At 48.1% G+C, this 27860-nt stretch overlaps 1 protein-coding gene across 1 annotated transcript; it reads right to left on the bottom strand.

Annotated features, from left to right (window-relative positions):
- Nucleotides 1–342: 342 nt before the first annotated feature.
- ERAP1 (endoplasmic reticulum aminopeptidase 1) lies at nt 343–22572 on the bottom strand. Its single transcript, XM_069881059.1, has 18 exons — nt 22020–22572; nt 19938–20076; nt 18054–18188; nt 16880–17000; nt 16391–16545; nt 15788–15901; nt 13406–13537; nt 12778–12909; nt 12554–12637; nt 11655–11812; nt 11076–11155; nt 9922–10105; nt 7078–7234; nt 6803–6987; nt 5983–6144; nt 4049–4189; nt 3858–3939; nt 343–1604 (listed from the first exon to the last, which is right to left on the bottom strand). The coding sequence occupies exons 1-18, from the start codon at nt 22553–22555 to the stop codon at nt 1458–1460; spliced, it is 2844 nt and encodes a 947-aa protein (XP_069737160.1). The 5' UTR covers nt 22556–22572; the 3' UTR covers nt 343–1457.
- Nucleotides 22573–27860: the final 5288 nt, after the last annotated feature.

Here is a 27860-nt window from a genome sequence, read left to right as displayed (position 1 = left end):
AAAGGCCTTTGAGATCTTCAAGCCCAACCGTACCTGTCCACCACTAAACAATATCCCTGAGCACCTCATCTGCCCATCTTTTAAACTCCACTACCTCCCTGGGCAGCCTCTGCCAGGGCCTGAGAACTCTTCTGGTGGACATTTTTCCTAATGTCCAATCTGAACGTGCTCTGGTGCAACTTGAGGCCACTCCCTCTTATGCTATCGCCTGTTACCTGGGAGAAGTCACCAGCACCCACCTCACCACAACCTCCTTTCCAGGAGCTGTAGTCAGTGACTAGGGCTCCCCCTCAGACTCCTCTAGGCTAAAGAGAGAAGGCAGAACCAGGGAGGAGATATCCTGAGTGGGAAGAGACCCACAGGGATCATTGAGCCCAGTTCCTGTCCCTGCACAGGACAACTGCAATGTTCACACCACGAATAAGTAGGGAAATAAGTTTTCTGCACATAAACAGAGGTCATTCACAACTGAATAGTGAAAAAAACCAATTTATCTCCAAGACTTCAACCTCACTCTCTTACCCGACTGTCCCTTCCAAGCACAGTACCGATAATTTCTCTCCTTGGGGCAAATTGGTGCCAGTTCATCATTACACACATGGGGCGTAAGGACCACTGCGAGAGACTGTCCTGCCCCTCTAATGTCAGTGAGCCCATGGGACAAAAGATGCACCGCAATTAAGCAGAGAAGGGATAATTAAAAGAAAAAAAGCCTGCAAAAATGAAGTAATGGTTAATCATAGAATGGTTTGAGTTGCAAGTGATCACAAAGATCATCCAGTTGCAGTCATCTAAAGTGAAATTCACCAGGTTTTTGGTTCTGCACACAAAGTGATCACACTCGTTTCCTGAACGCTACCTGAAAGTCAGAATATTTCCAGGGTGGCAAAGCATTTACACCAGCAGCCACAGGAGCCGGCCAAGTGGAACTCCAGGAGACACTAGGGGGCTTGTGAATTTTGTGATGGTTGACCTTAAGTACATTGATAGAAACTGCTCTCCAGGAAACACAAACCATGAGTATAAAGACATGTGCAAGGATGGCTTTGCTCCAGAGTTTCAGTACACTCTGGTGTTAAATGGAGCTGCTGGATGAGCTTTTGTAAGGAGATGCTGGTGCTGTCTGCCAGGTGGGAAGTTTCTTCTGGTGCTTTGTCGCCCAGCACATCTTGCTTTTCCAGAAGCAATTTCAGGTTTCTGTAATAGCAGCCAGCCTCCTCCAAGCCTTATTTCCCTGTACATTCCTTTGCTTTTGGTAGTGTTACCTGGCAAAAGAGAGCAATGAGGTGTCTGATTCTGTGCCCAGCAAACCACAGCCATAAGAGAGAAAAAAGGCAAGCAATGTCGTCAGATGAAGAAAAACATGGATTTACACAAACAAGTTGTCCCTCCAGCCCTGAACCTTCACAGCTTTTCAGTGTATTTCTATTCCACAAACAGAGGCCGGGTGCCCTAGTCTACTGGTGGTTGTTTTGCAGCCATGTTTTGATTTTCTCGAAGTTCCCATCCATCCATTCTATGTTGTCTTTGATTGTTTCGATGGCTTGGTGGACACAACGCAGCTGCGTGCTCTTCTCCTCCAGAGAACTGAAGAATTCTTTCACCTGTTGGCAAAAAGATAAAGAACATGAGGAAGGAGTGATGTCTTTTAGGTGCGCGGGAAGCCCAGTAAGAAACCTGTGATCCCTGAATCCGGCCCTGGGTCTTCCCCCGATCCTCACCCAATAACACGTTTTTTAGTGAGGTTTCATAGAATCATAGAATGGTTTGAGATGGAAGGGACCTTAAAGATCATGCAGTTACATGCTCTGCCACGGGTAGGGACACGTCCCACCAGAGCAGGCTGCTAAAAGCCCCATCCAACCTGGCCTTGAACACTTCTAGGGATGGGGCAGCCATAGCTTCCCTGGGCAACCTGTGTCAGTGCTTCACCCCTTTCACGGTGAAGAAATTCCTCCTTATGTCTAGTCTAAATTTCATAGAATTCATAAAATCCCTAGGTTAGGAAAGACCTTTGAGACCATCATGTCCAACTGTACCTGTCCACCACTAAATCATATCCCTGAGCAACTCATCTACTTGTCTTTTTAAACCCTCGAGGGATGAGGACTCCACCACCTCCCTGGGCAGCCTCTGCCAGTGCCCGAGAACCCCTTCTGTGAAGGCGTTCTTCCTGATGTCCAGTCTGAACAGGCATAACTTGAAGCCACTCCCTCTCATCCCATCTCCTGTCACTTGGGAGAAGAGACCAACACAACCTCCTTTCAGGGAGCTGTAGACAGTGATAAGGTCATCACAATCTGAGGAAGATGACCCTTCAAATGAGATTATAAAAATGCAGATAAAGAGCTGTCGAGTTGTGTAGGGGATCCACCCAGTTCCTGCTCATGCAACAAACTCCAGAACCCACTGACTTCGTGATGCAGTGACGCCGGGTGTCCAGCCAATGTCCTGGGCTGCCGGCTGATCCAGGCAACACGGTGGGAGAGAAGGCAGACCCTGCCAGTTGTCTGGGTGGCTCAGAGCCAGCTGTTTGCCTGTGATCCACCTGGAGGAGCAGCAGCTGCCTATGCCCTGATGGTAAAACATTTCTTTCCCTACACGGGGAAGTCTGTGCCTCCTTTTAGCTTCCTGAGAACGCTCCTCCAGCTTCCCCAGTGCTTGGGAAGCCACAAGTCTCATCCTTGAATCACTTGGGAATGTTGCCACTGGGAACCTGGAAACTGCTTCTACTCCTTGAATTTACTGCATTCCCTGTGGCTGCTGGAAGTGCAAGCAGCTCCTTCTTCACTGGTTTTTTTTCTGTTTTATCTTAAAGGAGATGCTCCTGATCAAAAGGTTCATATGGAAACTTCACAGAACCTCAACCCTGAGTTAGGGTAGACAGAGACTCTCAAAAGATGCAGTGACAGTACATATTGTGTAAATTAAATACATCATTTTATGAGAATTTACCTGGATGAGAGTGCCACACAATGGAAATACTTGTATAAAGCACAAAACAGCTACAAAGAGGCTACACGGAAGGGAGCTGCTGGATTCTCTCTATCAGCCTTACACTGGGTTTGTGCTCAGAGCCTCGTTCCTAAGCCCTGCAGATTGTCAACCGAGATGCTACCACATTTCTGGGCAGGATGGAGAAATGTCCCTGCAGCCCCTGCCACTGGCCAAGACACTGCTGCTGGTGAGCATCCACTCAGATTTACAGTGGAGATTGAGAACTCCAGTCTACATTCTTTCATTTTATATCTAATTCAGGTGCATTGCTTATGGCTGTGTTTTGCCCTAAAACTGCAAATTTTAAACTCGCAACAGAAGTAGAAGCTTCTGCAAAGACACAGTCAGGGATGCCATTAACTCTGTATATGGACCAGTCTAGGGTTTTACCATTGACAGAGAGCGTGGAATGAGCACACAGAATGTACCACACACAACATCCAGGAGCATGGGCAATTCTCCCCAGAACAGAAAAGCAATGCATTTCTCACTGTCCTTCAGCATTTTTATTCCATCCTCTCAGTAAAAAAGACCTACTTTCCTTGTTTTCCCACTCCTTTCCAGAGCAGGAAGAAGATATGAACAGAGGCGAGTCAGCCATGAGTGCTTTGGCAGACAAAAACACACACTCTGCACCAATGCCTGATGCTCAAACCAAGAATAATCTTCTCACTGCTGACCTGATGCTCTCCCTTAAGAACTTATGTAACTCATCACTGCTGTCTTCTTTTTCCAGGAAAAGGCAGGATCTTACACCGACGCTCCATAACCAGCCACGCTTTATCATGTTAAGATTTCTTCCACATTTTCATTTAAATTTTACTGCAACTGTTTTTTAAACCAGAATCTGAGTGGCTTACCTGTGCAAGCTGTGACCTCGTCGAGTACTGACTTGTCACTCCAGTGACAATGCTTGCTAAGGCATTTGATCCAAGTTCAAATCTGGCAAAAAAAGAACCACCTATGCTCAGAAAATGTCTGGTTTTGTACAAAGTAGAGTTTTAAAACACAACTGGGGAGAGGGAGCAGCAAAACTGCTTCTGTTCCTTACTTTTCCACAAGTTTTTCCCAGTTTTCTTTTAAAAACATCCAAGCTAAACGATGGCCATGTGGGGTTTTGGCAACAGATAAAATAATAAGTGGAAGATCTTGGGTTTTTATGGTGTCACCATGCAGAGTTTGATCCATTAACCTAAGAATTAAGAACAGAAATGGAAGCTGGTTAGACCAGTGGATAAAACTGACAAATCACTGTTCTCTCAGTACTAAGGTTGAGTTCACATTTCTACACACCCTGACACATCATTCCTGCTGGCTTACCCCCAACTTTTCTCAATGTACTCCTCACCACATCCTTCCGTCCCACTTATGCTATTTTCACAATTACTTAGAGGGCCTGTGTTCTGAATGCTGAGGATAAAAACGAGGCTGCATTTTGCTCCTAACTCAAAATCTCCAAGTTAATACAGACCTTACTCCTGCTCCAGTGAGAAAGGCGTTTGTCAGTGCCTACACTGAGGGTCAGTGAAGCATCCAGGCTGCAAGTGCTGCTCGTGACTGTGGTGTTTGAACAGCACCGCAACGCAAGGGATAAATAGCAGCATCACAACACCACTGAAGTGTGTCTGCTGCAGTATCTGAGCACAGCTAGATCAGTGCCTCAAGCTGCCACCCCCACCCGATGGCAGGGATGGGCTTCACGGCTTGAAGCCAACACCTGACAACTTCAGTGATGCTGAACACTCTTAAAAGCAGGAAATCTGGCATTTGGATAAGAAATGCACAGCATGGGTGCCTATGATCACAGCAAACACAAAGGTAAATGAAGAAGTGTCTGCAAAGCAAAGGTGAGTTGTCTGAGTGCCTGTTTTGTTGTATTTTGTCCCAATTTGCTACTGCAGATTCTGACCACAGTGACTCCTAACACCAACACACAAAAAGGAAAAGGTGCAGCCACTTCTTCGCACCATGTTGAGCACACATGACACTGAGCTGGGCGAGAGCGTGGATCTGCTTGAGGTCAAAGAAGCTCTGCAGAGGGACCTGGACAGCCTGGATCCATGGACTGAGAGCATTAGGATGAGGTTCAACAAGGCCAAGTGCTGGGTCCTGCATTCAGGCCACAACAACCCTGTGCAGCTCCAGACTGGGAAAGTGCAGCTGGAAAGCTGCCTGGAGGAGAAGGACCTGGGGGTGTTGGTCAACAGCAGCTGAACATGAACCAGCAGTGGCCCAGGTGGCCAAGAAAGCCAACAGCATCCGGGTTTGGATCACCCATGGGGTGGCCAGCAGGAGCAGAGATGGGATCGACCCCCTGGACCCAGCGCTGGTGAGGCTGCACCTCAAATTCTGGGGTCAGTTTTGGGCCTCTCAGTCTAAGAAGGACACTGAGGGGCTGGATCACATCCAGAGAAGGGAATGGAGCTGGGAAGGGTCTGGAGAACAAGGGTTATGAAAGGTGGCTAAGGGACCTAGGGCTGTTTAGTCTGGAGAAGAGGAGGCTGAGGGGAGATCTCATCACTGTCTACAACTGCCTGAAAGGAGGTTGTGGTGAGGAGGGTGCTGGTCTCTTCTCCCAGGTAGCCAGTGACAGGACAAGGGGAAATGGCCTCAAGATGCTCCAGGAGAGGTTTAGGCTGGACATTGGGAGGAATTTCTTTACTGCAAGGGTTCTCAGGCACTGGCAGGGGCTGCCTAGAGAGGTGGTAGAGCCCCCTTCCCTGGAGGATTTTAAAAGATGAGTAGATGTTGCAACTGTGGCCATGGTCTGGTAGCAGACTTAGCAGGGCTGGATCAATGGTTGGACTAAATGATCTTAAAGGTCTTTTCCAACCAAAACCGTTCCCTGATTCTGTGAAGTCATGAGAAGCGTTCCACGTGTCATGGAATGCCAAAGCTATGGAATGGCTCTCTAAATAATTCTATTCCTATTTCAGTGTTCATAAACCTTCCCCTCACATGTGTCTGTACGGTGTAACCACTCACCACCAGAGTTTGTCCTCACTCCTGCCAAGGCTGAGGGCTAACTTGATGTCCTCCCTGTCAAAGCTGAATGCGTGCAGACTGTATGCACGGAGGAGGAAATCCCAGCCATCAGACGTTTGCGCTCCCACAGCATACACTGCAGTCCTCACATCTGCTGGCAACCTACACCAGGTGGGATATCATGTTACTCTCCACATTGAATTTAGGAATACACACAGAAACACAACTGTGTCACCACCACACATCAACAGGCATGGCAGGTGATTTATTGGGAAGTGATCCCTGTGGCTGGGAGAAGTTCAGTGTATCTCAGGCTGTTATCTCAGCTCTGTTCCAGCCTTGGAGATGTTCTGAGCTCATCATTCTTTATTTTCTTCTTTGTTTATTTACACTCCTTTCATGATGATGCTCAGTCAGATAACAATGTGGCATCTTTGGCTTGCACAGAACAATCTCAGAAATATCCCGGAAGTGTTTTAGGGCCTTCTTACACCACCACAGAAACCACGTGAGGTTTGTGAAGTTTGTCAAGTCACTTATTTCCACAGCAGGTACAGGCCAATCTTCAGATATATAAATGAGGAATATGAGTTATTTTCACTTTCCAGGACATCTTTTACACCCCAAGTTGTGGAGTATCACATGCTCTATGTGCTAGTCCAGGCGTACATCATACATACAACTGTGCAGGCACAGGGAAGCCAAACCAGGAAGGTATAGTTTCAGAGTGAAGAAAGGATGCGAAGTTTAGCTCTTTTCATAAATGAACTCTAGTGTAATTAAACAGTATCAGAAAACCAGGAATAGTTACAGAACTGACCTCAAGGTTCTGTTGGATTTCTGCCATTGCATAAAATATCCCCTGGCCTTGTCCACGCATGGCTGGTACCTGTGCAGGCATGAGAACAACAGGAGCATGTGCCTGAGCAGCCTCTCAGACACTGAGCCTTCATCACTCCACACCTGCTCATCGATCAGGCCTTTAAACAGGCTGACTATGTACTCCTAAAACAAGGCAACAAGACATACACATTTTAAAGAGTGCTTTGCAGGGTACGGGTAGAGCTGGAGAGTTTTAGACAGTTAAAATATCACCTGCAACTGCTTTTCTGTACCATCCACATCCCTCTTCTCCATGAGCCGGTAAATAGGAATCAGCTCATTCAGACTCTGCAGTACTGGCATGACATGTCTCTCCTGTTTCAGATACAAAGTTAAATCCAACGCCTTGGAAATTGACAGCTTTTTTATTCTAAGGAAGTAAAAGAGAGGGGATAAACCGAGTTATAATTAAACTTAAAAGGCAAATTTAACAGCAAAATCCAAGCATTGTTTTTCATGAAACCATACAAACAGGAGAGCCTTAAAAGTATTTCCAAGCCTCCCTAAAATTCTCTTTTTCAAGAAAAACATGGCTGAGCAGCTACATAAGCTATGAAACCTAATACTTACTATTTGAACTAAGAAATGTATTGGAGGAGAATGATTTGCAGTGTCAACCTTTTCCCACATCCCTCGGAGGCTAGGGCTATCCCAGTTCAGCCTCCCTCTCTTGCTTTCTCCCCACCATGGCTCTGGCTTTACAAACCACAAGCATACAAAAGAAAGCCATGGACTGAGCTCATTTCCTCCACAGAACCTTTCTGGCTTGACCTGTGGATATTTAGCTTGCAGTGAACCCCAAAGCTACAATTCTCCATTATCTTTTCCTGACTCCACAAACTGCCTCCTACTTCTGCCAGGATACAGCTCTATGTTTTCTTCCAAGATCCAAAAGAAAAAAAGCCAGAGGTCTTTCCTCACCCCTCTGCTCAGCTTTTCACCCTTCTGCAATTTTTTTTTCCTGCTTCCTTTACAGGTCAGTTGCTTTCCCTGAGGAGAAGGGCTTGGGATACTGGGGGATGAGAAGCAAAATGTGAGCCACAATGTGAGTTTGCAGCTCAGAAACCAACTGTGTCCTGGGCTGCATCCAAAGCAGTGCAGCCAGCAGGGCAAGGGAGAGGATTCTGCCCCTCTGGTCTGCTCTGGTGAGACCTCTCCTGGAGCCCTGTGTCCAGTTCTGGAATCCCCAGTGTAAGAAGGAGATGGAACTGTTGGAATGGGTCTAGAGGAGGCTCTGGAGATGATCTGAGGACTGGAAAACCTCTGCTATGAGGCCAGGCTGAGAGAGTTTGGGTTGTTCAGTCTGGAGAAGAGAAGGCTGCAGTCAAACCTTAGAGCAGCTTCCAGTACTGAAAGAGGCTCCAGGAAAGCTGGGGAGGAGATTTTTCCAAGGGCCTGGAATGACAGGACAGTGGCCAATGGCTTTAAATTGGAACGGGGAAGATTTAGATTGGACCTTAAGAAGAAATTCTTCCTGATGAGGGTGGTGAGGCCCAGGCCTAGGTTGCCCTCAGAAGTGGTGGCTGCCCCATCCTTGGAGGTTCTCAAGGCCAGGTTGGATGGGGTTTGGAGCCCCCTGATCCAGTGCAAGGTATCCCTGCCCGTGACAGGGAGGTGGAACTGGATGGGCTTTTAGGTCCTTTCCAAATCAAACCATTCTATGATTCTGTGATTCTGTGATTCTGTGATTCTGTTTCTATGATTCTGTGATTTTGTCCTTATTCAACTTCCTCTTCTGTCTCGTGACACTGGAATGTCCTAGTCACCCATCATAAACCAAATCCTGCTTAACCCAACTTGCACCTCTAATTGACCCTTCTTTCCCTCTCCAAGCCCCCTGAACAGGCTGACCAGTCTCCTCTTTTTCCTTCAGTTCAGGCAGACCTTTCTGCTGCTACCCAAAGTAAAACCTTGGCCAGCCCCAGACATCACCTCATAAGCTGCTGCCTAAAATTCATCAATCGTAACTTGCTTCCAGATCCCCACTTCCCTATTCCTGAACACCGAACACTCAAACCAGGATTTACTGCCATGAGCTCTCTAGCTCTCTGTGCACAACCATTTGCAAAGCATGACAAAGACACAGCCTGTTCTAAGGCTCATCACAGGCTCATTATAGTTCCAAGACTCGTCACAGTCATCATCACCTTACAGCTTTGTGACAGTAACAGCCTCACTGCTAACTGAGGAAGGGCACCAGGGTCTTTCCAGGTGCAAAACATTATGCCAGGCCATCACTTCACACTGGCATCCTTCCATTAGCATCTCTTTATCAGACACAACACAGTTCACTAAAAAGGCTCAGATAAATGCACAGCAACCAAGAGAAATCCCAGGCTTACACTGCTGTAAGCTAGAAGAGAATGTGCTCTCAGTCTGTTTAATGGGTTGAAGGAAGGTCCAACACGAAACCGAGACTGACCCCATAGCTGGGGAGCCAAGAAAGGGAAGGGAGAGACAAGGAGATATCATAAATCATGTCCCGAGCTGCCACAGTGGGACAAGGCTCAGCCTGATCACTGCATTCAGTGTGAGTGGATGCGAGTTCAAACAGAGGCGTTTCCTTACCCTCAGATGGAAAATGTCAGGGTGCAGGAATGAACAGCAAGTTCACACCCAGACACTGCACCAGCCCTCAGTGCTGTCTGTGAAGCCGATTTTAGTTCATAACAACATCCCTGTGCCTGAGCACCCACCCTGTGCACCAGAGCTTGCTCCCTCTTCCCAAATATCAAATTGGTACTCAAACGAACCCATGTTTTGTTAGTAGAAGATGTAAAAGACAAAACCTATGGAGATCCCCAACAGCTTTTCAGAAAATGAAATGCAGAATTGCTTTGAACATTGGCAGCACTGTGTGCAGCTGTGGGTCAGCTCAGAAAGGACATATTTTGAAGGTGATAGTGGTTGATTTTCTTAATTTATAAAACAAAAAGAGTTACAAAAACAATCAGGTTTTTGTGTCAGACCTCGTGCATTATCAACACTCCCTTCCTCACTGGCATCTCCTCGCAAACACAGTTTGCATTTTTCCAGACCTGGGGGAGGCAGCCTTACCTGACGAGCTGGAATATGTTGTTAACAAGACTTGCTCTGTCACTGCTGCTAATCGCAGTGTGGTTCTTCTTCAAAAGATTAATCAGACGATCCCATCCATCATCTTCATAGTGCACAATGTAATACCCATTCATGTCAACATTGAATTTCACCCACTCCACCTCTTCCGGTAGGATAATGACATCTAGAAACAAAAACATAACTCGTTTTTTCATAGAATCATGGAATCATAGAATGTTCTGAGTTGGAAGGGACACACAGGGATCATTGAGTCCAACTCCTGTCCCTGCACAGGATACATCCACACTGCAGGGCTGAGGGTGTTGGCCAAACGCTGCTGAAATAGTCAGGCTTGGTCCTAGCTTCCCTGGGAGCTGTTTCATTGCTTCACCACCCTTTGGGAGAAGAACCTGCTCCTAATGTCCAACCTAAACCTCCCCTGGCCTCTTGCTGCCGTTCCCTTGGGTCAGACAGAAGAGCTCAGCACCTGCTCCTCCCCATGTGAGGAAGCTGCAGAATGTAATGAGGTCTCCCTTCAGCCTCCTCTTCTCCAGGCTGAACAGACCCAGGGACTTCAGCCACCCCTCACACACTTCCCCTCTAAACCCTTCCCCAGCTCTGTGCCCTCCTCTGGATGCTCTCCAGCAGCTTTGGATCCTTTTTACCCTGTGGCCCCAGCAGTGCCCCAGTACTCGAGGTGGGGCCACCTCAGTGTGGAGCAGAGCGGGACAATCCCCTCCCTCACCCAGCTGGCAATGCTGTGCTGAATGCACCCACGACACAGTTGCCCTCTTGGCCGCCAGGGCACTACTGGCTCATGGTCACCTCGCCCTCGGCCAGAGCCCCAGATCCCTTTCTGCAGGGCTGCTCTCGTCCTCACCCCAGGCTGTGGTTACTGATTTCCTTACTGATCCAATCACGTCCTGGTACCACAACCAATAATACAGCTGCCCTCACTGCAGTCATTTAAAGAACACAGTAACATGATTTTTGAATATTTTGAGATTGTTATAGTGATATCATTGAGCTGAAGAAAACCTGCTTCTCTGGCACTCATAGTTCCAGTTCCCCATTCTAAAGAAAACCCTGCAAAACTAAAAGGCTTGCAAACAAACTTGGAATAAACTAATTCCTTAAGTAATTGAAGAAATTACCTGCTTTAGCTGTCATCAGGAATCTCTGCACAGTGCCCGATTTACTGGTGATATAGGTTAGCGGAATGTGCCACAAGTACCTATTATTAAACAGAAAGGCTTTATTTAGTGGACGAAGGGATTTGTCCCCATCTGACCACCACCTTTTCCCTGCACAGCCACAGCAGCAGCCCCGCTCACGTCTCCAACTCCAGAGCAGAGCCAGGCACACCAAGCTAGCTCTACAACTTTTCCAACCCAACTCCCATAGCACAGCCCCAGCACAGGCTCTCCTAGCTCCCCCAGTTCTCCCAGTAATCCCAGTAATCCCAGCTCTCCTAGCAACCCCAGCTCTCCCAGCAATTCCAGCAACCCCAGCTCTCTAGACTTCCATGACAGTAACTGGCACCTCGGATAGGCACACAGGTTCCAACAATACCCATGAATACAACTGATCCTGAGCTCCACAGGGAAAGGCTCATGACAAAACATCTCAGGCAGCATCCCTCACAGACCACTGGGAACATCTCTGCCATAGACCACTGTTTGCCACAGCAGCGCATCCCAGTTTGCCAGCTGCTCCTTCCCCGTTTCCCTTACCCTGTGGATAAAGAAGAATCCACTCCCACCACATAGCGCTCCTGCAGCAGGTGGACTTTCTTTCCCCTCACCGTGACAGTCACCAAAGGAAAACCTTTCTGCAGTATCCAGGTGTCCATCATCGCCTTCACATCCAGAGTCTGTCCTTTAGTCCAGTGCTGGTTGTTGGTGAGGGAAGAAGACAGGTAAGAAGAGGAGGAAGATGGTAACACACTGACAATGAGCAAGAGCTCTAAAAGCTGCTGGGTATTTGCAGGTTCAACATAGGTCTGTCTAGATCGGATATCATATCTCCAGCTGGTTTTCTTGTCTAGAACTTCATATAATGAGCCTACAAGAAAGCTGGCGAGGGCCTCTTGACCAGGGAGTGCAAGAATGGGACAAGGGGGAATGGTTTGCAGCTGAAAGACAGGAGACTGAGATGAGATCTCAAGATTAAAACTTTCCTGTTAGGGTAGTGAGGTCCTGGCCCAGGTTGCCCACGGAGGCTGCGGCTGCCCCATCCCTGGAGGTGTTCAAGGGCCAGGCTGGATGGGGCTTTGAGCCCCTGGTCCAGTGGGAGGTGTCCCTGCCCATGGCAGGGGGTGGAGCTGGATGGGTTTGAGGTCCTTTCCAACTCAAACCATTCTGTGATTCTGTGATAGTTAAAGACTCCTCTTTAAGCACTGCTGCTTTCCCCTCAGCCCTGGGCACAGGAGGAGGATTTCTGCCCAGTCTCAGAAAAAAAACAGATTGCCAGTAGAAGTAAGAATCTTGCACTCTCCTTAGAACTGCCCTCAAGTGCCAAAGAAAGCTTTTGGAAAGTGAATGAACCAGCACCACAGCCTGAAGGAGTAACATGAGAGGACCCAGACAGATGTCAGACTCCTAATGTCAACAATAAAACACCTGATGCTTACCGCATTTGAAGACAACACTTGGTTTCTCCTACAAAAACCACCACTTTGTGGTTCATTTTTGTCAATTCCCATTGTAGGGCAAATCTGAAAACAAAGAAGTTTTGGTCATCACCCTTTGATGTTGTGATCATAAGTATTGGGCACAGTTTTCAGTAATATGTTAGAGAAATTATTCCTTAGAAGTTAGAAAATCAGGAAAAAATCAGAGAACATGGAGTACTTGCATTCGTCATGCTGTTCCACAAATCTTCATTTTTTGTATTCTGGTAGCTGTATTTCTGCAGGTACTGCACAAGCCCAGCTTTGAACACATCAGCAGTCAGATAATCCCTCAGCATATTTAAGATACAGGAACCCTGGAAAAAAGAGTGACAAGATGCTTGCTCCAGGAAAACTTCAGCATGCCACTCACCTATGCAACAGTTTGCTTTTTGAGTCTCTCTGATTAAAAGATAGTCAGGTTTAATATACATTAAAACAGTACTTCATTTATTTATAATCATTACTTTTACAAACATCACTGACTGAGTGAGTTATGTTAATATATTTTTAATTACTACACAAGCCAGCACTGTGAAATGTTCCAGTGAGGAATGCTTCTTGGTTTAAGAACCTAAAAGAACAGTTTAAGGCTAAATTGATACAGAATAGACAGAAAAAGTAAAGGCTTCCTTGCTTTAGAAAGGGAAAAGCCAGCCACCATTTGAATTCACCCAGGTATTCTGGACAAGGAACCACTTCAGTCACAAAGGCATGCACTGCAGACATCTTATATGTAGGGGTGAAATCAGTGAAACGCAGTTGTACAAAACAAGCAGAGCAACCAAGATCAATAGCAGTTGTGTTTTTTACCTTATTGTAGGAAACTTCATCAAACATTTCCAAAATCTGGGCTGGATCTTCCACAGGAGTCGATACTGGATGCGATGAATTTAATGCATCCACTTCCATGACACTGAAACATCTCTTTAAAAAAGAGTCTTCCTAAAAGGGGGCAAAAATAAGCATTAACACTAAATTTTGCTCAGTGACTGCTGGATCCCTGCTCATTCACTTTTTAGTCCATCCCATGTGATCTTCAAATCATACAAAGAAAGCAAAATATATCTTCCTTTTTATTCCAGAGCATAAAAAACCCACACACAAACAATACAGACAGACAAATGAGTCCTAGTGTTCTAAACTTAGACAGTCGAGGTAGCAGGACTCAAAATCAACTCCAAAGACACCTGCACATTCCAACAGTTTGATGACAGATTGGTCAGCAATCACAAAACAAATTAAAAATAGAATATGGTGAATTTTCCTATTATCATGCCACAGCAAAATTCAACTCAGAAGTATTATTATCTAACTTCGGTCCCAAATTTCATATACGGGTCCTCTGATAAAGCTAGTGGGAGGGTTTTCATAGAATCATAGAATCATAGAATCATAAGCAGGTTGGAAGAGACCCACCGGATCATCGAGTCCAACCATTCCTATCAAACACTAAACCATGCCCCTAATCACCCTGTCCACCCGTGCCTTAAACACGTCCAGGGAAGGTGACTCAACCACCTCCTGGGGCAGCTTGTTCCAGTGCCCAATGACCCTTTCTGTGAAAATTTTTTCCTAACGTCCAGCCTAAACCTCCCCTGGTGGAGCTGGAGGCCATTTCCTCTCATCCTGTCCCCTGTCACTTGGGAGAAGAGGCCAGCACCCTCCTCTCCACAACCTCCTTTCAGGTAGTTATAAAGAACAATGAGGTCTCCCCTCAGCCTCCTCCTCTCCAGGCTAAACAACCCCAGCTCTCTCAGTCATTCCTCATAAGGCCTGTTCTCCAGCCTCGTCACCAGCTTTGTTGCTCTTCTCTGGACTCGTTCCAGAGCCTCAACATCCTTCTTGTGGTGAGGGGCCCAGAACTGAACACAGGATTCGAAATGCGGTCTCACCAGTGCCAAGTACAGAGGGAAAATAACCTCCCTGGACATGCTGGTCACGCCGTTTCTGATACAAGCCAAGATGCCATTGGCCTTCTTGGCCACCTGGGCACACTGCTGGCTCATGTTCAGCTGCTGTCAACCAACACACCCAGGTCCCTCTCCTCCAGGCAGCTTTCTAGACAGACTTCTCCTAGTCTGTAGCTGCACAGGGTTGTTGTGCCCCAAGTGCAGGACCTGGCATTTGGCCTTGTTAAACCTCATGCCATTGGACTCTGCCCAGCGATCCAACCTACTCAGATCCCTTTGGAGCCTCCCTACCCTCCAGCAGATCAACACTTCCACCCAGCTTAGTGTCGTCCGCAAAATTGCTAAGGGTGCAGTCAGTGCCTTCATCCAGGTCATTGATAAAGACATTGAACAGGGCTGGACCCAGCACTGAGCCCTGGGGAACCCCACTTGTCACTGGCCTCCAGCTGGATTTAACACCATTTCCCACCACTCTCTGGGCCCGGCCATCCAACCAGTTTTCCACCCAGGAGAGTGTGCGTCTCTCCAGACCAGAGGCTGACAGTTTCCGAAGCTGAATGCTGTGAGAAACTGTGTCAAAGACTTTACTGAAGTCCAGGAAGACCACATCCACAGCATTTCCCTCGTGCAGTAGCTGAGTCACTTTGTCATAGAAGGCGATCAGGTTAGTCTGGCAAGACCTGCCTTTTGTGAACCTGTGTTGACTGGGCCTGATCACCCGGTTCTCTTGCATGTGCTTCATGATAGCACTCGAGATCACCTGCTCCATGACTTTCCCTGGCACTGAGGTCAGACTGACTGGCCTGTAGTTCCCTGGATCCTCCTTCTGACCCTTCTTATAGATGGGTTTTAGTGTTTTCAAGTCTGACTCTATTTGATTTAATATGATAAAATAATTTCTTTCTATTTTTGTCTGTCTAAATGTCTTTAAAAAGGAGAATATGATTTCACTGCCATCATTAACTTCTATCATCAGGTCCTGAAAATATTTACACATAGATAATAACAACTCCTACCCTCCAGAAGGAACGTCAGCTAATCATGGATTGGTTTGGGTTGGAAGGGACCTCAAAGCCCATCCAGTTCCAGCCCCTGCCATGGGAAGGGACACCTCCCACTGGATCAGGGCCTCAAAGCTCCATCCAACCTGGCCTTGAACACCTCCAGAGATGGGGCAACCTGGGCCAGTTTAAAGGTGGTTCACTACACAAATCTGCTTGATTGTTATCCTTACTAATTAAGTGGATTCAGAAGTTGTAGAATAAAAATAGCAGCTGCTTACAACTGTCAGCTCTGGGTGGGTAGCATTGACTGACACGAACTCCATAAACTTTGCAAATCCTTCATTTAACCACAGATCATTCCACCACTCCATGGTAACAAGGTTGCCAAACCACTGGGGAAAGAAGAAAAAAGAGATTATGAAATTAAATACACAATTTATCATGAAAGCTGCTACTGAGCAGCACTGCATTTAGCATATGTTACTGTCCCCTAAGAAATGTTGTTCTAAATACAACTTGCTCTGGCCTCTTCCCATTTGGTTTCTTGCTTTCCCATTGGAATGGTAATGCACTACAACACTGGCTTCCATTCACATTCCATGACACCTTGTAGGGATATCAAGTTTGGCAGGAGAGCAAAGCAGGAAAGAGTTGACCTTCCCAAACCTCCATTTCAAGGACTGGCAACAGCTCCACAGTGTTGGAGCTTCCAAACAGAACACGTTGATATTGACAGCACCCATAGCTACGCAGCCTGTGAGACACCTTCACCAGAAACAGCCCTGGCTCATAGATGAGCACCTTCATGCCAAAACTGATCACTACAGGATCCTCCTGCCCACCGAGGAACCATCAGACTCCTTAATCTTCCCAAACCCCACCTGATGAGCCAGCTCATGGGCTATGGTCTTGGTAATCCAAAGCTTGGAAGGGGCTGAGGACTTTTCAGGGTCATACAACAATGCTGACTCCCGGTACGTGGTCAGTCCCCAGTTCTCCATAGCACCGCTCTGAAAATCAGGAATAGCTGCCAAATCTGGGGAAAAAAGAATAGTAAGAGTATAATTTTGCTCAACAAAGAGCTCGCTTATGCACTGGTCCCACACGGCTGCTCCCACACAGGCAATCCCATTGTACACACTCTCTCAAGCCACAAAAACACACGTTAAAGAAGAGCTCTAAGCAGAAGACAAGGGTCTCCAGTTCCCAGCAGGGCTTTTTGATCCACCCTTCAGTTCCATAAAGGAGACACCTTAAAAGCCCATAAGCCAAGCTCGGCCCCATTTTAACACTTCCATTACAAATGTTGTGCTTTTTTACTCCCTGTGCTCAATAATGTTCTCAAATATACAGAATTATTTAACGCTTGCCTTGTTTAGGTAAAGGATATGGGATGCTGAAGTACTCCTCATAGAAGTCTAGGAGTTTCACTGCCGCATCCAATGCATAATCAGCCTGGTTGATCTTGTCTGGCACTGTGTACACAGATATCTGCAGCAGACAAACACTTCAGTGACAGCATCAACAGCTTATGGATGCTGTTCTTCATCACAGCTACCTGAACAACCATAATGAGGGACAGCAGAGCACACACCTAACACTTCTCATGCAAGAGTCATTAAAATATTTGCAGAAAAATACTACCAGAATTAGGAATACAGGTTTTAAAACTTACACCTCTATGGCCCCACAAAGACTCCTATTGCCACCACCCCTGCCATGTTAGAGTTGTTCCTGATACAGGGTGATTTTAGTGCTGATTCTCCATTAAAACCATCTTATTTATAAAATTTTACATGAAACTGTGTCCAGTTCTGGGCTCCTCAGCACAGAAAAGACATGGATCTGTTGGAGTGGCTCCAGAGGAGGCCACAAAGATGATCCAAGGGCTGGAGCACCTCTGTTATGAGGGCAGGTTGAGAGAGCTGGGTTTATTCAGCCTGGAAAAGAGAAGGCTACGGGGAAAACTTAGAGCAGCTTCCAGTACTGAAAGGTGGTGCAGGAAAGGTGGGGAGGGGTTCTTAATCAGGGAGTGCAGGGACAGGACGAGGGGGAACAGTTTTAAGGTGGAAGAGGGGAGATTCAGATGAGGTCTTAGGAAGAAATGTTGTCCTGTGAGGGTGGGAAGGCCCTGGCCCAGATTGCCCAGAGCAGTGGTGGCTGCCCCATTCCTAGAGGTGTTCAAGGCCAGGTTGGATGTGTCTTGGAGCCCCTGATCCAGTGGGAGGTGTCCCTGCCCATGGCAGAGTGTGGAACTGGATGGGCTTTGAAGTCCCTTAAAACCCAATCCATTCCATAATTCTATAAAACAAACTGTACTACCAATGCATATAATTATATAAAGAGCCCATTACTAAAACCTTCTGAAATAACAAAGTTCAGAACACAAACTAATCATACAATTACAAAACCACTTTCTTTCTCTGCTTTCATTCCTGTAAAACATCGAGACATATAACTCCAATGACTGAACTGAAAAGGAAAGCATTTTGTCTTTGGACATACTTAAATACAAAAATAGCTTATAGAAAATGAGTCAGTTACCTTAACTCCATGACTGGTTGTTTTGCTGATGGATTTAAAGTCTGAAACGATGAAGGCAACGAGGTATGTACTCATCTTAACAGTGGTGTTGAAATGGTCCTCAACGAGCCAGGGACTTAGATTCACAGACTTCAACTGAAAAACAAGCACAACAATTCACCACACTATTTGTGAGGGTGGGCCACCTGTTTCTCCACAGTTTGAAGGTACCACACTTAAAAGTATGCTAGAAAGAAGTCATCTCATTCCCATTCAAACTGAAAATATGTTTGTCTATACATGGGCACATTCATGGGTGAGTGCTACTTGCTTCTACACTGGTAAAGCTAGAAAAAGGAAAAGACTGCTCACTCCTTCAGTTTTCCTCTGATGGAATTAAGTTCGTATACCTTCAGCTGATGAGAAACTGCATAAACCACAGCAGCTGTCTTTACCCACGAGAAAGATGAACCTCTCCAAAGTGCAACTCAGACACCACAGAGCTCTTGTTTAGAAGAATGCGAGTTGCGTGTTGGAGGTACCCAATTTCCTCTCCTGGTCACAGAGAGCCTTAGCTACCTAACTGAAACCTGGAACAAGCTCAGCCACACTGAACTGCAACACTGGCCCCCACTCTTTGCTCATCATTTTATCCAGTTCTCTACAAAAGAACTGATGTTTTCATACCAACATTCACAATGTTTCATTTTTTAAATATACTTGTGTGTGTGTATGTGCTGTTCCCTCCTTTAGAAGTGTCAGCACCCTGGCAAAGCAGCAACCAACAATACAGAAGAATTTGCAAAGAATCTTTTACATCTGATGTAAGATGACATGTACAAAATGTAGTTAACCCTAGATATATATTCATACATATTTATAATTGCAAACAGTATTTGTAGCTGTTACATGCACAGCAGTTTCACTTGGAGATTTTTATTTAAAAACAGGGTGTATTTTTTACAGAGAGGTCCTGCTTATCCGACAATCAATTTAATATACATGAACCTTGTATTTATTCATGTGTATTTCACCATCAATCTTAAAATCTAAGATTAATATGGGAAGCATTTTGTAAGTAAAATAAAGACAGAATCACAGAATCACAGAATGCTTTCTGTTGGAAAAGGCCCTTAAGATCATCAAGTCCAACCATTGATCCAGCCCTGCTAAGTCCACCATCAGACCATGGCCCCAAGTATGACGTCTACTGATTTTTTAAACCTCTCCAGGGATGGGGACTCAGCTTCCTCCTGGGCAGCCTCTGCCAGTGCCTGAGAACCCTTTCAGTAACCAAATTCCTCATAATGTCCAAACTAAATCTCCCCTGGTGCAACTAGAGGCCATTTCTCCTTGTTCCTTCACTAGCTATTAGGGAGAAGAGACCAGGACCCTCATCACTACAACCTCCTTTCAAGCAGGTGTAGAGAGCGATGAGGTCTCCCCTCAGACGCCTTTTCTCCAGGCTAAACAGCCCTATCACCCTCAGCCACTCCTTTTAAGCTTTGTGCTCTAAACACTTCACCAACTTTGTTGCCATTCTCTGGATGCGTTCCAGCCCCTCAGTGTCCTTCTTGTATTGTCCCTCTGGTATGACTACGTTGTGGGACCATTCCCACACCTCTACTGAGAAGCAGCACCCCACAGCTGCACTATTTCCTTCATTCCTGTTTATTTTGTGTCTAGACTTCCAGCAACAGCATCACACTCTCTCATAAAGAACTGAGGTTGCCATCCCTGTCTCTGCCCATGGCAGGGGTGTTGGAACTAGATGATCTTTAAGGTCCCTTCCAACCCAAACTATTCTAGGATTCTATGATCCCCAGCAACTGCCTGGGTATTCCATGGTCTTTTTGCTTTCTCATTTCCAAGACCATCAGCCCTCCATTACAATCATCCACTTACAACAGGCATATTGGACAGTGCGAGGTGCTTTGGTTCCCTCCGAATCCGAATGGAAAACCTGGCTTTGAATGCTGGTTCGTCAAAACAAGGAAAGGCCATCCGTGCCGCTGTTGGCTCGAACTGTGTTGCTGCGAGCACCCTAAGTGGGGAGGAAAAAGGGGTTTGATGACACATGTTCATGTGTGCCATGTTCACCCCGAGGTTTGAAAACGGTGCACAGAGAAATTCCACACTTAGAAAATGTTATCCTGGTGCAAAAACAACTGCTAGTTTTAACCACTGAGTTTAAAGCAGAATATCTCAGCCTAGAACAAGTTATTATTTTAAATAAGAGCCAGTATAACCTACGTATTTTTGCCAGCAAGAAACAAGCCATTTACTCCAGCAGGATAGAATTCTGGGCTCCTGGAACTGATGAATTCTTTAAAGGCACTTTGAGCTGCTGCTTGATTGTGGAAAATCCTCTCTTGCAGGAAGATGTTGAGATGCTTGAGAATGTAGTGATCAGTGGGAAAGAGAAGGAGCAAGGTGGAGTTTCCTAGCACGGTTTGTGCAGCCTCTGCAGTCAAGCGTGAGACATACAGTCAGGTGTTGTCACAGGGGAGAACTGATCCTTTCTGATTGACCAATACTGGACATAAACATGGCCGTTCTAGGTGCATTTTGTTGGTTTCCTGGCAATTCTTCTCTGCTGGGATGGTTTCACCAGAATTCAAGATATTGTAGTAGAGAATTGCACTTGCCGACCATGAAACATTGACCATGACCTTCTTTTGATGCAGCTACAGTGTGGGGAAGTGTTTTGGTCCCGCCACCACATGGAACACTGTTGACTGTGTTATAAAATCCATTTTCCAACACAGCTCCCAGCACAATCAAGAAATTGATTGGATTTGTTGTTCAAAGGCAGTGCAGAGAAGACGTAACAATAATTTGTTTGATTTTCATTCAGCTTGTGCAGCCCCATTTGTTGACCTTCTTTGATTTTCTAGTTTGCTGCAAATGTTTAACAACTGCTGCATGGTCAACACTGAGCTCTTCTGTAACCTCTCAAGTTGTTTTGTATGGGTCTGCTGCAATCCTGGTCCTCAGCTGGTTGTCATCCATCACTAAAGGGTACTCATGGTCCTCATCATCTTCAAGGCTATGGCTTCCATTACAGAATTTTTGGAACGAATCATAGAATCACGGAATGGTTTGGGTTGGAGGGGATCTCAAAGCTCATCCAGTCCCAACCCCCTGCCATGGGCAGGGACACCTCCCACTGCATAAGGGGGCTGACCTTGGACACCTCCAGGCATGGGGCAGACATCACTTCTCTGGGCAACCTGGGCCAGGGCCTCCCCAGCTTCACAGAGGAACATTTCTTCCCAAAATCTCACCTCAATCTCCCTTCTTTCAGATTAAAACTGTTCCCCCTCATCCTATCCCTGCACTCCCTGATCAAGAGCCCCTCCCCAGCTCTCCTGGAGCCCCTTTCAGTACTGGAAGCTGCTCTAAGGTCCATGCTAATGGCTTTGCTTTCACAGTTTATTCTTTTTTATATAACACTGTCAAAATAAAAGATGGAATAAAAAGCAGATCTGAGCAGTTTTGTTGTATGAGTTCAAAAGGCAATGCAAAGCAACAGAAACTGCCAACAATATGAACCGAGCATTGGGCCAGGGGACTGTCAGCAAGCGTATGGTTCGACATATCAGGATGAAATTCTTTACTGAGCACAAGTAGCCCAGAGAAGTGGTGGCTGCCCCATCCCTGGAGGTGTCCAAGGTCAGGACAGATGGGGCAATGAGACTGCTGATCCAGTGGGAGGTGGTGTCTCTGCCCATGGCAGGGTATGGAACCGGCTGAAGGTCTCTTCCAATCCAAACAATTCTGTGATTCTAGGATTCTATGCTAAATGATGAGAGTGAATTTTGTGCTTTGAGATGTTATGCTACACGAACATGGTTAAATAAAACGCTAATTCAAAATAAGCATCATAGCTTATCACAAAACTAGCAATTACCTTTGCACAAAGCTAATAACAATAGGTACAACAAAAGGCACTACCAAGGACTTCGGTGTGTCAGAAAGGATTACCTTAGTTCTCCCTCCTGGGTCCTGTAGGTGCTCTTGTAGAAGCCATGGAAAGTGTTAGAGAGGTTCCCAAGGAACTGGATGGTGACGGTGTAGTCTTGCCCGGCGCGTAGTGTCTCATCAGCAAGGATCGCCACCTGCTCACGCTCCTGGTGCTCTAGAACCCGTGCCTCTTGCTCCAAGTGGGATTGTTCAGCCTCAACTGTAGCCCTGGTGATGAGCAGGCGCTTGCTGTGCAGGACGATGGCGCTGGTCTCCCGCTGGACCCGCACCTGGATGGCAGCAGTGCCGGCAAAGTCCAGAGTGGTGAGGTTGGGATGGATGTGGAGGTGGTAATGGAGTGGCACGATGTTTGTGGGGAGCCGCACTGCATCCCAAGGGAAGGGTGGGCTGTCCTGATTGCTGCCCTGGACCTTCGATGCGCTCAGCATTCCCAGCAACCCCAACATCCTTGGCATCCCCAGCATCCTCAGTATCCCCAGCATCTCCAGCATCCCCAGTACCTCCAGCATCCCCAGTACCTCCAGCATCCCCAGCATCTCCAGCAACCCCAGTACCCCCAGCAGCCCCAGTATCTCCAGCAGCTCCCCCTTCACCATCCTGGATCCAGGGGAACGGGAAGAAACCATCTTCGCCAACACCGATCCAAGGGGACTGGGAGATCCCATGGGAGCCTGGGAAACTACGAGAAGCCGAGAAATCCTGCTTCCCCGGCCCCCTGCCGCCCCAAGAGGCCCTCGCCCTGCGCAGGAGCGAGGGAACGAAGGGATTGGTAAAGGGAAAGCGAAAGCTGCATCCCATCGACCCCGAGGCAGAACAGGGCAGGACCGGGGAGGGAGGGACCGGGGGGGAGGAGGCAGACCGGGGAGGGAGGGACGAGGGGAGGGGACAGCGGGAGGAGGAGGGGGGACCGAGAGGACCGAACGGGAATGTTCAATAGGATCGCCCCTTCCCCTGGTTCTTATTGGTGGTTTCTTTCTTCACTGCGATTTAAAGGAAATTTCCGGCAGCATTTCAGTTCGTAGGCTCAGCAGGCAAGGCGGGGGGAGACGTTTCCCAAGGAAGTGTGTTTTGCTGTTGAATTACATGTTAATGAGGATAGTTAATAAAGTTCATGGAATCACAGAATCAGAGAATGGTTTGAGTTGAAAGGGACCTTAAAGACCATCCAGTTCCACCCCTTGCCATGGGCAGGGACACTGCCCACTGGATCAGGAGTTCAAAAACCCATCCAACCTGGCCTTGAACACCTCCGGGGATGGGGCAGCCACCTGGGCCAGGGATCTCCACACTCACCAGAGAACATTTCTCCCGAAGATCTCATCTTAATCTCCCCTCTTTCAGCTGAAAACTGTTGCCCTTCACCCTGTCCCTGCAATACCTGATCAAGAGCCCCTCCCCAGCTTTCCTGGAGCCTCTTTCAGTACTGGAAGGGTCTCTAAGGTCTCCCTCACAGCCTTCTCTTCTCCAGGCTGAACAATCCCAAATCTTTTCAGCACAGGAGGCGCTCCAGCCCTTGGATCAACTCTGTGGCCTCCTCTGGAGTCACTTCAACAGATCTATATCCTTCCTGTGCTGCGGACTCCAGAGCTGGATGCAGCTTTTCCTCTCCCTGCACTCCCTAATCAAGAGCCCCTCCCCAGCTTTCATGCAGCCCCTTTCATTACTGGAAGCTGCTCTAAGGTCTTCCCAAAAGCTTCTCTTCTCCAGCCTGAACAACCCAAACTCTCTCAGCCTGTTTTCATACAGAAGGTGCTTCCACCCTCGGATCACCTCTTTCACCTCCTCTGGACTCACTCCAATACCTCCATGCCTTTCCTGTGCCTAAGACTGCAGAACAGGGCACAGAGCTCCACGTGAGGTCTCACCAGAGCAGAGCAGGGGGGCAGAATCCACTCCCTCACCCTGCTCGTCCCATTGCTTTGAATGCAGCCCAGGACATGGTTGGCTTTCTGGGATGCAAGCACAAATTGCCAGCACATGTTGAGTTTCTCATCCACCAGCACTTGAAGTTCAAGCTTTATTAATCAGTCTTTTCATTGCCTTGTTCTTATCTTCGTGTGTCCTTGCTTCGTGGATTCATACTGCCACACTCCATCTTCTTTGAAGTGTTATCAGTTCCCCTACTTAATCCAAAACAGTCCTCTGGCACTCATTATCTTACAGTCTGAGGCAGTAAAAATCAACAAGGTCAACTAGACATAAGCAGTAACCAAGTCCTTCAACAAGCATGAGATTCCCACACAGTATGTGAGCTTTGTATGCAAGCATCTTATCTCTCTGTTGTACTGAGCAGATTTTAGTAGTCTACAGCAACATCCTTGGGCATCTCTTCTCCTCCTGAGCAGAAGGCCAGGCCAAATTCTCCTGTCCTTCTGCAGCTTGAGAGGTGGTTTCCCCTCTATCCCTGGAAAGGGGCCCACTGCCACCCTAGCATGTCTCTGGCTCCTGCAGAGCGGAAAGGCAGGCACCAAGCTCTCCTTGACATCCTTGCCTGCTGTCTCCAGGTCTCCATTGTTTCTGCTACTCACTGTGTGTTTGCCCTCCTGCCCAGCCTCCAGTAAGGATCCAAAGCCACAAGTAGAGGAGGAAAGCACTAGCACTCTCTGGCCCAATAAACACAATGATGAGGTAATAGTAACAAGTTCCCCCCTTGCTGTGGGGCTGGCAGGAGACTCATACAATCATTAAGGTTGGAAAAGACCTATAAGATCAAGTCCAATTGTCAGACCAACCCCACCCTGCCTACTAAACCATATCTCCAAGTGACATGTCTATATGCTTTTTGAACCCCTCCAGGGATGGAGACTCCACCACTGTCCTGGGCAGTCTCTGCCAGGGCTTCGCCACTCTGTCAGTGAGGACATTTTTCCTAATATCCAATCTAAACCCCTCCTGGCACAACTTGAGGCCATTTCTTCTTTTCCTGTCACTTGTTACCAAGTGATCCTTCCTTGATCCAATCTCATTTCAGTGAACGGTAGAGAGCAATGAGGTCTCTGCGTAGCTCCTCTTCTTCAGCCTAAGAAAATCCACTCAGGTGAACCAGTGCTTCAGCCATCTGGGACAATGGCATGGCTTCCCACCAATCATAATGTGGTTCCCACCACCTCTCCGCAGAGGGTAGCCAAAGGTTTTAACCCAGCATCAGCACAGCAACTCCAGCTCTCCTGGCCTCTGACAAGCTCTGGTTGCCAGCAGAGCCAGTGCCCCATGACCCTGCCCTTCCACACCCCTCCTTCAGCCCACAGGGCAGCTCCCCCTCCACGCCGAGGGCTGCAGTCACGCCGAGCAGACCCTGCTGCTGGCACTTATCCTGGCTAGCATGCCTGGAACGGACAAGTGCGCAGCTTGGGGTGGTGTGTCCTTCTCTGTGCAGTCTTACTGGCCTGGGAGTTCCCCTCACTGCAGAGGGAGAGCCACAGTATTTGTGTCCTCTCCATGGGCTTGGAGGACACAGGACTGAGGTTCTCCTCTCTTCCTTCTTTCCTTCTAGGAGTCCAGTTACGTGTGACTGCTCACGCATATGTGATGGAGGTTGCAGTCAGCTCCCACAAAGACCAGATGAGGCAGGATGGACAGAGGAGCCCAATGCCCCTGTTCATCCACCTGCACACTGACAACATAAGTGTGGTTCAGGTGGAGATTTCTAAGCTCATGGAACGTGCCTCAAGTAGAGCTCAGCCTCTGGAGTGCCGGAGGAGGGCTTAGAGTCCGTCCCTGCAGGCAGCCGCAGAGCTGGCAGACATTGAGGAGGTGGGCAGGGACATTCCTAACTCTGCCCTGCCTGATTCAGCAGAGCTCAGCATCAGCATGCAGCCAAAATACCCAAGCAATGGAACTTCATGGACTTTCTGTGACAATGACGTGATTGGGAGCAGCCCTGAGAAGAACGAATGGTTGGACTTGATGATCCAAGAGGTCTTTTCCAACCTGGTAATTCTATGATTCTATGACTTGGTATGCTGGGGGATGATAAGTTTGACAGCAGCCAACAATGTGTGCTTGCAGCCCAGAAACCGTGTCCTGGGCTGTATCCGGAGCAGTGGGACCAGCAGGGCAAGGGGGGTGGCTCTGCCCCTCTGCTCCGATCTGGTGAGACCCCACCTAGAGTCCCTTGTCCACTTCCGGGATCCCCAACATAAGAAGGAGATGGAAATGTTGGAGCGAGGCCAGAGGAGGCCACGGGGATGATGTGAGGGCTGGAACACCTCTGCTATGAGGCCAAGCTGAGAGAGTTTGGGCTATTCAGCCTGGAGAGGAGAAAGCTCTGGGGAGACCTTAGAGCAGCCCCCAGTATTGAAAGGGGCTCCAGGAAACCTGGGGAGGGGCTCTTGATCACGGAGTGCAGGGATAGTATGAGGGGAACGGCTTTGACTTGGAAGGGGGAAGAATTAGATTAGACGTCAGGAAGAAATTCTTAACGATGAGGGTGGGGAGGCCCTTTCCAGGTTGCCCAGGGAAGCAGTGGCTGCCCCATCCCTGGAGGTGTTGAAGGCCAGGCTCGATGGGGCTTGGAGCCGCCGATCCAGTGGGGTGGTGGCGTCCCCGCCCTACTCCTCCCCGACCTCCCTCCCATCATGCTCCGCGCGAGACGCCACTTCCGCCAAAAGCCCCGAGCACGGATTGGCCGGGCGGCGCCAGGACCGGAAGCGGCGGCCGGGCCGCGATATTTAAACCGTAACTGCCGAGACGGACCGGGCTGCCGCAACGGTGAGGGGTAGGGAGAGCGGTGCTGCCCCGGCTGCCCCCTCTTCCCCCCTTCTGGCACCCCTCCCCCCTTTCTGCCCCCTCCCCTTGCCCTCCCCCATTTCTGGGCACCCTTTCTGTTTCTCCACTCCCCCCACGCCCCGTTCTGGGCCCCTTTGGCTCTTGCCTCCCACCAACTCCACCTCCCCTTCACCCTCCCCGGCCGTCCTTGGCTCTTGCCTCCCCCGCTCCAGCCCAGGTCTTCTTCCCTTTCCTGCTTTTGTTGTCATACCTCACCCCCCACCTCCTTTGCCCCTGTCCTCCCCAGTGCCTGGTTTCCACATTTCCCGAGCTTCTCCCCATGCGCCTCCATCTCATTCTCCTTCTCATGCTCCCCGCACCCTACAGCGAGTGCTCTCCTGTGCCCATGGGTGTGGGGGGGACACGGGCAGGTAGGGCACAGAGTCCGGGGTCGGGAGGGCAACTGCTGGCATTTGCATCAGAGGCTTTCCCTGATGTTTAGTTCTTTCATTAATCATGGAATGGTTTGGGTTGGAAGGGGGCAACTGCCATGGGCAGGGACACATCCCACTGAATTTATTATCATTCTGTCAGTTATTGCACTGTTCTTGCCTGGAACCATGACTTTCTCTCACTTCTACCACTGCCCTTTATGACTCTCTGAAAGGAGGTTGTGGTGAGGTGGGTGTTGGTCTCTTGTCCCAAGTAACAATTGATGGGACAAGAGGAAATGGCCTCAGTTGAGCCAGGAGAGGTTTAGGTTGGATATTGGTAATACTGCTTCATGGAAAGGGTTGTTAGATGCTGGCAGAGGCTGCGCAGGGCAGCGGTGGAGTCTCCATCCCTAAAAAGGTTCAAGAGCCATGTAGATGTGCTCAGGGACATGGTGTAGTGGTGGGCTAGGCAGTGTGAAGATTACGGTTGGACTCAATGATCTTAAAGTTCTTGTCCAACCCAGACCATTCTGTGATTCTCTCTCCATTCCATGGAGGACTGAGCTAGGGGCTGCCTGGTGCTCCATCACTGGCTGGATTTGAACTAGCACAGCCTCTGTGCTGCAGCTGCAGCAGATGTGCTTTCTGCCTCTGCGAGTCCTTCAGAGTGGAAAAACACAAACATGGGCTGCACTCCCTC

The sequence above is a fragment of the Phaenicophaeus curvirostris genome, chromosome Z (genome assembly GCF_032191515.1).
Source record: "Phaenicophaeus curvirostris isolate KB17595 chromosome Z, BPBGC_Pcur_1.0, whole genome shotgun sequence".
Lineage (NCBI taxonomy): Eukaryota > Metazoa > Chordata > Aves > Cuculiformes > Cuculidae > Phaenicophaeus > Phaenicophaeus curvirostris.
This window is presented reverse-complemented; position numbering and strand designations above follow the sequence as displayed.

Coding starts and splice junctions, on each gene's coding strand:
- ERAP1 (XM_069881059.1), bottom strand. CDS start 22,555: ATGCTGGGGATGCTGGAGGTACTGGGGATGCTGGAGGTACTGGGGATG. Junction 11,813..12,553: donor AAGTGTTGTCTTCAAATGCG/GTAAGCATCAGG, acceptor ACCAACAACCAG/CACTGGACTAAAGGACAGAC. Junction 6,145..6,802: donor AAATCCAACAGAACCTTGAG/GTCAGTTCTGTA, acceptor CACCTGGTGTAG/GTTGCCAGCAGATGTGAGGA.